Source organism: Dromiciops gliroides, chromosome 1, assembly GCF_019393635.1.
Source record: "Dromiciops gliroides isolate mDroGli1 chromosome 1, mDroGli1.pri, whole genome shotgun sequence".
In the NCBI taxonomy this organism is placed as follows: Eukaryota; Metazoa; Chordata; class Mammalia; order Microbiotheria; family Microbiotheriidae; genus Dromiciops; species Dromiciops gliroides.
The window spans coordinates 631,748,125-631,757,654 of NC_057861.1; the positions used below are offsets into that span (position 1 = coordinate 631,748,125).

The 9,530-nt window shown below is 42.3% G+C and overlaps 1 protein-coding gene across 1 annotated transcript in view; it reads right to left on the bottom strand.

Annotated features, from left to right (window-relative positions):
- NOXO1 (NADPH oxidase organizer 1) overlaps positions 1-9,240 on the bottom strand; it is a 46,679-nt gene extending 37,439 nt beyond the window's left edge. Inside the window, 1 exon segment of the mRNA XM_044000119.1 lies at positions 9,026-9,240. Within this exon segment, the coding sequence (XP_043856054.1) occupies positions 9,026-9,240 (215 nt within the window).
- Positions 9,241-9,530: the final 290 nt, after the last annotated feature.

Genomic DNA, 9,530 nt, shown 5'->3' on the forward strand with positions numbered 1-9,530 from the left:
CCCACAACCCTTCCAACATTGGCTATTTCTACATTTTGACATCTTTATCAATTTGCTGGGAATAAGGCAAAACTTCAGGGTTATTTTGATGTGCTTTTCTCTTATTAGTAATATCTAAAAATTTTTTTCTTCTGAAGTTAAAACACCAAAAAAGTTTCCACATACACAGCAGCTTTCTTCCTTCCTGTCTAATCTCTCCTTCTCAGTCTCTTTTCCTGGATCTTTATCCAGGTCATACCCACTAACTGCCCATATCTCCAGGAGTGTAACCAAAACCAGCTCAAATCAGCTTTTGATCAATTGTTAAATTTTCAGTGTGAGTATTTACACTCTGAAAGTCAGCAAACACTATAAATCAGGGATTGATTTATTGCCTTGTTGATTGTCTAGATTTAAGAATGTGATGGAGATAACCGTTAATAATGCAGATTAAACTTAAAAGCAAGTTCTGTTTTTTCATGGAGTTAGTTGTTAAACATTTACCACCATACTTCTGGTGACTTCCCCACAATCTGTCTTGCACCCTCTTCTCTTCCCCTTCCACTATATATAGCTTGGTGATTTCATCAGTTTCCATAGCATTCAATTATCACCTCTATGCTGATGATTCTCAGATCTATTATTCAGCCCCAACCTCTTTCTCATTCTCAAGTCTCTAATTGTCTATTAGACATCTAGAACTGGATATCCCATCAAGCCTAACACTGAACTCCTTTTGCCCCAACCTTCTTCCCACTTCTAACTTCCCAATTGCTGTTGAGGGGATCACCATCTTCCCACTCACTCAGACTTACAACTTAACCTAGATGTCCCCCTCTATTTCTCACTCTCTTACCACCCTCAACCCCCCACATCTAATCTGTTGCCAAGTCTTATTGATTCTACCTTCTACCTTTTCCAACATCTCACCCTCTTCTCTCCTCTGACACTACTATAACCCAGGTATAAGTCTTTATCACCTCACTCCTGGATGATTGTAATGGTATTCTGGTTGGCCTTTCTGTCTCAAAGCATTCCTTACTGCAGTTCCTCCTCCACTCTGCTGTCAAGTTGGTCTTCCTAAATTAAAGGATGACCGTGTTACTGCCCCTCTTTAATCATCTTCAGTGGCTCTCTATTGCCTCCAAGATCAAATATGAAAATCCTCTGTTTGCCTTTTAAAGCCCTCATAATCTGGCCTCTTCCTACCTTTTGCAGTTTTCTTTTCTTTTTTTTTTAATGTATAAGGTATTTTATTTTTTCCGTTACATGTAAAGATAGTTCTCATCTTTTGTTTATACATGCTTTACAATTTCAGATTTTTCTCCCTCCCTCCCCTCCCTCCCCCCCTCCCCCAGACAGCAGGTAATCTGATATAGGTTATATCTATATATCTCTATACATATATATATATATACACACACACACACACACACACACACATATATATACACATAATAACATTAATCCTATTTCTGCATTAATCCTGTTACAAGAGAAAAAATCAGAGCAGTGATGCAAAAACCTCAAAATAGAAAAAAAAAACAACAGCACCCAAAACAAAAGAAATAATATGGTTCAATCAGCATCTATACTCCACAGTTCTTTCTTTCTGCAGTTTTCTTAAACCTTACTTCCACCAATATCCAGTGGCACTCACCTCCTTACTCCTCTTCATACAAGACACACAGGCCATTTTCATTAACTGTCCCTCATAACAGAAATTTTTTTCTTTCCTCATTTCCATTTCCCCTGGCTTCCTGCAGGTCCCAGCTAAACTCCTACCTTCTACAAGAGGCCTTTCCTAATCCCACTTAATGCTAATATCTTCCCTCTTTTGATTATCTCAAATTTATCCTGAATATGTCTTGTTTCTCTGTTGTTGTTTGCTTGTCTTGTAACTGTGAGCTCCTTGAGATCAGGGACTGTTTTTTTTTTCTCCTTTCCTTGAATCCCCAGTGCTTAGCACAGTGCCTGACACATACTAGGCACTTAATAAATGTTTGCTGACTTGTTGACTACACAGCAGAATGCACAAAAAAGATTGTATATGGGGGGGGGCGGCTAGGTGGCACAGTGGATAAAGCACCGGCCCTGGATTCAGGAGTACCTGGGTTCAAATCCGGCCTCAGACACTTGACACTTACTAGCTGTGTGACCCTGGGCAAGTCACTTAACCCCCATTGCCCTGCCAAAAAAAAAAAAAAAGATTGTATATGATACTATAACTCACTATTTCATACCTTTTTCTTAAAAAAAGAATATAATCAATTTAACACATTATTTTTAGTTGTTTTGATAGTAAATACTTATTTTCTTCTTTTTTTAATCTTTTGATTTTGTTTGACTATTTCTTTTTTTTTAGTGAGGCAATTGGGGTTAAGTGACTTGCCCAGGGTCACACAGTTAGTAAGTGTTAAGTGTCTGAGGCTGGATTTGAACTCAGGTACTCCTGAATCCAGGGCCGGTGCTCTATCCACTGCGCCACCTAGCTGCCCGACTATTTCTTGCTGACTCATGGAGTCACCAATTTCTCTGTGGTCCATTCTAATTTTCAGGGAGTGTGTGTCTATTACTTCAGTAAGTTTACAACTTTCTCTTCTAAGTTATTTATTCTCCATCTGAGTCTTTCCTCCAGAGCTCTGATTTAATTTTTGTTGTTGTCGTTGTTCCTTAGATCATTTCTTCTAGGTATCTATGGATAGATGAAAGAGAAAAGTCCATTTGTTCCTTTGAGTGTCTGGCTTGCAATCACCAGTGTCACTCTCTCCTTCTAGGATGAATCTATTATAATTCTTCACAGTGGTTTGTATCTTGTGTTTATTCACCTCTCTTGCCTTAGTTCCTGAATTGGGGCTTTGTTCCAGGGCCAGGCTCTATACCCTGCTGTTCTTTGGGGGAGGGATAGTTGGCCCTGCTGTGTCTCAAGTTGGGTTACCTGGGTTCTCCTCTGAATCCATATGTGAAAAGGCCCTCAGATCTTTATGGTTCAGAGGACCGGATCTCCATGATAGCTTCCCAGGACATAATATTAAGTACCTGGACATGGAGAGTTGTGGCTTCAGTGCTAACATATCTGGACAAGTTGCTGAGTTCATATCCAGTCTCTAACACTAACACCTGTGTGGCCTTGTGCAAATCACCTGATCTCCCTGGGCATGGATTTCCTCATCTGTTTGAAATGAGGTGGGTGGACTAAATAGTCTCTGAGGTTGTTGAACACAGGGGATTGATGACACTATGATTCTAATTGGAGAAAGACTATGTGCCAGGTAGGTCATGCTCCTACAGTGTCCATACTGATGGAGTGCTTCTTACAGCTCTGTGTCAGAGCCCTGCTCTGAAGCTTTCAGAGCCCCTCACAACATGGCCCCTGCCATTCTCTCTAAGGCTTTCTCTTCTGGTCAAGGTAAGCTCAAGAGATACTGCTCTTAAATTTTATTAAATAAATATATTCTCACTCTCAGATTGCTCACTACTGTAATCTTAAATTTGGGGAATCAGGAGTCTTTTCTGAACTTAATTGATCTTTCTACTATAAGAAATGTTTGGGGTTTTGATAAAAATGAAATCAACAATTTTGGAATTTGTCATGGTTCCTATTCAAGGAAGAGATTCATACTTTCCATTCAGGACAGACCAAAATCTTAAGACATAGTCATGATATTATTTCTTAATGTTTTGTAGAAGAAAAAGATGCTAGTGGACATGCTTCCAAGGTCTTGGGGGAACTTGGTCTCTAATGAGAATGGTCAGCCTCTTTCTATTGTCCCTGGCTCATATGCCCCCACCCTGGGACCTCAGGGAAAATCCCTTAAAAGTTAGGCACAGCTCATGTCTCCCCAAAGGACACCACAAAGGTATTCAATGTACAATATAAAACTTAACCTCCTTCACACAAAAGTAATGTTTAAAATACAAAAGCCTTATAAGCATGCATCAACAAAGACTTAAACTGAAATTATAAATCATGACTCCTATTATATTTTTCCACAAGGTTTCTATTTAAACAAAACATGAAGCAATTTCTTTTAAGGTTCCTATCTTCCTGTAAGCCAGGGCTGATGATCAGTTTTTCTGAAAAAATTCCCCCAGGTGTCAGAACAAGGAACCTAGGGACTTTCTGATTCCTGATAGTGCCACTCCCTAAAGGTGTATGTCTCACAATCATTCTTCTGTCACTTATTCTCAGGGAAGGAAACATGAGCAATAGGGGCAGCCAGTGGCCTAAGGTCTAGGTCCAGCCTTCCCTAGGCAATAGATGTATCTACTACCACATGTGAACAGTTATCCTAGCTGCTAGAAGGAAAAAGAATCCCTATTCTCCTCCTTCCAAACAGAAGTCCAAGAGAGATGCTCCCTGAGTCCTCACACAATGAGCAGACAGAAAGTGAGGGTCCTAAAGTGCTGTTTAAGGTCTGAGTGGACTGTTCTTCTCCCCTCAGAATGGTCTGCCATTTCCTTCTCTGGATCATTTTACAGATGAAGAAATTGAGGCAAACAGGGTTAAGCGCCCAAGATCACACAGCTAGTAGGTATCTGAGGCTGGATTTGAACTCAGGTCCCCCTGAATGCAGGGCTGGCATTCTATCCACTGTGTCACCTAGCATTTCCAGATACATTTCATGGGAGATGGAGGCCAGTAACATCAGAGGCAGGATGTCATACTTTGAAGTTAAGAGATAAGGGACTTTAATAGAGCCCAAGAACATGGCAGTTCTCTTGTCTCTATGGATGTTAGTTTGGGGTCTGTTAGGCCCCATGTGAGGGCAAGACCAGTATTTGATTTATACCCCAATTCAGTCCTTGAAGCAGGGGTTGCAGGGACTGATCAAGAACCAGCAAAAATGGTCTTAAGTGGGGGCAGCTAGGTGGTACAGTGGATAAAGTACTGGTCCTGGATTCAGGAGGATCTGAGTTCAAATCCAGCCTCAGATACTTGGCATTTACTAGCTGTGTGACCCTGGGCAAGTCACTTAACCCTCATTGCCCCAGAAAAAAAAAATCTAAGAAGAAAAATGATCCTAAGCAAACTGTGTGGAGAGCCAAAGAAAAGCCTCAGGAAAGAGGAAATCCTGATTCCAATGCTTCTTCTAGAGCTGGGGTTCTTAGCCTGGGATCTGTGACCTTGTTCTTAATATTTTGATAAATCCATTTCAATGAGGATTTCCTTTGTAATCCTATGCATTTTTCCTATTCTTTTAAAAAAAACATTAGTGGGAAAAGAGGGTCTGGGTGTTTCGCAGAGGCCAAAGCCACCAAGAAGCTTAAGAATCCCTGTTTCAGAATGACTGGCAACTCTAGTTTATAGGTGAAGCTAGGCAGGGGAATAGCTGAGGAATACTTTCCTTCTCCTTATACTGAAGACAAGGGCATTAATCAATAGAGACTGATCCCGGGTGATCCATGCATGCCCTTTCTGATGGGTGGAAACACTAACCCACACCTTGCAAAGAAGAGAATGTCAAGGGAAAAGGACCCACAAGTACAAAAATATTTATAGCTGTTCTTTTTGTGGTGGCAAGGAATTGGAAATTGAGGAGCTGTCTATCAATTGGGGAATGGTTGAACAAGTTGTGGTATATGAATGTAATGGAATTCTATTGTGCTGTAAGAAACGATGAGCAGGCAGATTTCAGAGAAACCTGGAAGGACTTGCATGAACTGATGATGGGTGAGATGAGCAGAACCAGGAGAACATTGTACACAGTATCATCAACATTATGTGTTGATCAACTGTGATAGACTTGAGTCTTCTGAGCAATACAATGGTCCAAGATAGTGATGGAAAAGGCTCTCCAAATCCAGAAAAAAAAATAAAACTGTGGAATATGGATGCAGATTGAACCATACTTTTTCTTTTGTTTTAGTGCTGTTGTTTTTCTTTTTTGAGGGTTTTCCTTTTTGCTCTGATTCTTCTTTCACAACATGACTAATGCAGAAATATGTTTAATGTTATGGTACATATATAACCTATATCAGATTACTTGTTGTCTGGGGGGGAGAGGGAGAGGAAGGAGGGAGAAAAAATTGAAACTAGAAATCTTATTTTTAAAATGTTGAAAACTATCTTTACATGTAACTGGAAAATAATAAAATACTTTTAAAATAAAAAAAAGAAGAGGAGAATGTCAACTGACAAGAGATGGATCTGAGGGGTGGTCAGTTCTCTGATGGTTAGAAAGGAGCCCAGGAGCTTGGCAGTTACCCCATGGCACCCTCTGCTTGTTGAGTGGTGCGCAAGACAGGTGAAGTCAAGTCAAATCAACTATACCAGGCATTGTTCTAAGTAGTCACTTCCCTTGAGGAGCTCAGCATCTAATGGGGGAGAATGATTGACAAGGCACTGGTCACAGTTCTAAGGCTCTATATTTATCACTTCCCACTCAGTTGGAGGCTGGTTCTTATGCTGCTTGTGGAGTCATGCTGCCTCCCTTTCCCAAGGCCCCAGGAGATTATTCAAACAAGATTCCTGTAGGTGTTTATATGACAGTCCAAAGGCCCCAGGGTCATCCAGGTTCTAAGCACTGATGCACTTTGACATCTAAGATCAGCTAATTTAACCATCTGTGCTTTGATTTTCTTATCTGTTAAATTGGTAAAATCACTACCTACCTTCTAACCTGGATCTTTAGGGCATCTATTCATTTGGACATCCATTAAACAAGACATTTATCTGCTGTGCTATATATTTGGCTCTAGAGATGAAGACAAAAGATAAAAAACGGATCACCCAGTCCTTCCTACCAATGAGATAAAAAGAAACATAGATAATGGTAGCACGGGATAGGTAGTGCTAGCATCAAAAGAAGGATCCAAAGTACACTAGCTAGGAAAACTTGAGGGAGGTGAGTTTCAATGGAAAAATTAAGGAAAGAATTTTGTACACGGTGGTGCCTCATAAGTTTTCCCTTGCCTTGTAAGACTTCATGGAGGAGATGCCACCTGAGTGACACTCTAAAGGAAGAGAATTTTAGACTCAAGGAGTGTTATTCAGGCTTGGGGAATGGCCTTTGCAAGTACACAGTGGGAAATACCTGATAAGATCAGGGAACAAAGCTAGCAGTCCATTATCATTGGAATACAATTTGTGAAATGGAATAATGTACAATATGGAGGGAAAGAAGTCAGGTTGTGGAGGATCTTAAAAAGTCAGAGAAAGGAGTATTCATTTTAGTATATGTGCTGTGGAAGCAACCACAGGAGTATTCATTTTATCTTACAAATTAACCTGAAAGTTGAACAAAAGAACGAGATGATCAGACCTCTGTTCTGGCTGGATGCTCTGCCTTCTCACCTGGTTTCCTTAAAACGCAGCTCAAGTATCATGTTCTACATGAAATCCTTCTGATTCCTCCCAGCTGCTAGTGTCCTTCCTCAAAAAGATCTCATTTTGTTCATGCTCCACATATACTTTTTTTTTTTTTTTTGTGGGGCAATGGGGGTTAAGTGACTTGCCCAGGGCCACATAGCTATTAAGTGTCAAGAGTCTGAGGTCAGATTTGAACTCTGGTCCTCCTGAATCCAGGGCCAGTGCTTTATCCACTGTGCCACCTAGCCGCCCCCTCCACAAAAATTTTTATCTCTGCATGTCATCTCTGGTTAAAATTCAAGCTCTTTTAGGACAGGAGCAGTTTAACTTTTGCCCTATATCTCTGGCAATTAGCACAGTGCCTGGCAAGCAGTAGTTTCTTAATAGGCTTGTTGGTTGATTGAGGTTACTTTGGCAGATGTGTGAAGGATAAGGAGAGGTGAGATATGGGAACATATCAGGACACTATTGCAATAATCCAGGCAGGAAGTAATAAGGAATTGAATTAGAGAGGTGGCAATGAGTGGAAGAGATACAGCAGGTATCAAGGAGGAAAAATGGATAGGATTTGGCATTTGATCAGATGTAGAGGATAAAGGAGAAGGAAAAGTCAAAGATGGTGCCAAGGTTTTGAGCATGGATGACTGGAAGGATGGTAGTCTCAACAAGAGAAATAGAATAGTTGAAAGGAGGATCAGGTTTAAAAGGGAATATGGTGAGCTCATCTTGGGATATGGTGGAGTTTGAGGTGTCTATAGGAAATCCAGGTGGAGATGTATAGCGTGTAGTAAGATATGTGGGTCTGGAGCTCAGAGTTGAATATATAAATAAGGGAGGCAACCTAATAGAGGTGATAATTGAAGCCATGTATTGGGAGAAGAAACCCAAGGATACAGCTTTGGTAACCAGACACACTTAAGGGGAAAGGGAGGACCATGAACCAGAAACTTGATTAGGAGACTAAGCTCCTAGAAGGCAGGGCTCTGTCAATTTTCATCTTTATAATGTTGCCCCAGTGCCTCAAATATAGGAATAATAATAGCTCATGTAAGACTTTAAGGTTTGCAAAGTAAGTATTTGATAGGAGACCTTAATGAATGTTTGCTGAGTTGTACCACACTATCAATCAGTCAGCAAGCAAACACCTACAATGTGCTGGGCCCAGGAGATTTTAAAAAGACATAGAGGAGGGGCAGCTAGGTGGCGCAGTGGATAGAGCACCAGCCCTGGAGTCAGGAGTACCTGAGTTCAAATCCAGCCTCGGACACTTAACACTTACTAGCTGTGTGACCCTGGGCAAGTCACTTAACCCCAATTGCCTCACTAAAAAAAAAAAAAAACAGAGGAGAAAGGAGAAACGGGCCCTGCCCCCAGAGGTGACAACATGAAAACATAATGAAGAAATAACTGGTAATTTGGGGGGGAAGGTACCACCAGTCCGTTCCCCACTCGCCTCCAATAGCTGACTAATTACGGGTGGGTAGCAAACAGTAGGATCATGGAATTTTGAGTTGGAAAGGCCCTTAAAGGTCAAATTTAGTCCAAGCCTCCCTTCCTTGCAGGCCAGGAAACTGAGGCCCTAAATGGGGGAAATGACACTGTCACACGGCTCTTAAACGGTAGGGATGTGAATTTTGCTCTATGTTAACCTGCCCTTCCAGAAGTCACTAGAGTCACGGAAGTTTGCAAAGGTCTGGAAGGATTGAAGTGGAGAACGTTAAGAAAAGAACTGACATCAACGAGGGGCCTGCGTCATACCCTGCACCCCCAGCCATCTTCTCTGACGCCACAGCCCCCGCCCTATTGTGACAACGGCCATTGCCAGGCGACTGTGGAGAGGCCTGGGCTAATGGCCCTCGGCTGTCCGAGGGCGCGAGGGGCTTAGTCGTGGGTAGTGCGAGTGGGCCGCCCATCTCTACCCCTCGGGTCCCTTGGGCGGGACCGACCATGTCGAGGCTGGTGTCTGGGGGAGGGAAAGACTGAGGGAGGGGGCGGGGGAGAGCAGGCCGAGTTGTCCTCGAGATGAAGGAGGCTCAGTTGCCGACGATAGGAGGCGAGTCCGGACGCCCCAAGTCCTGGTGCCCCAAGTCCCCGCACTGGGGCCATGCCAAGGAGCGGCCCAAGGCCCCGCCCAAAACCCGAGTCAAAGCGCGCCACAAAGGCAAGACTGGCCACTGTTCCACGCTCCTCTTCTACTGGAGGAAGCAGAAGAAGGAGCCTCGGTCGGACCGTTCGGAGA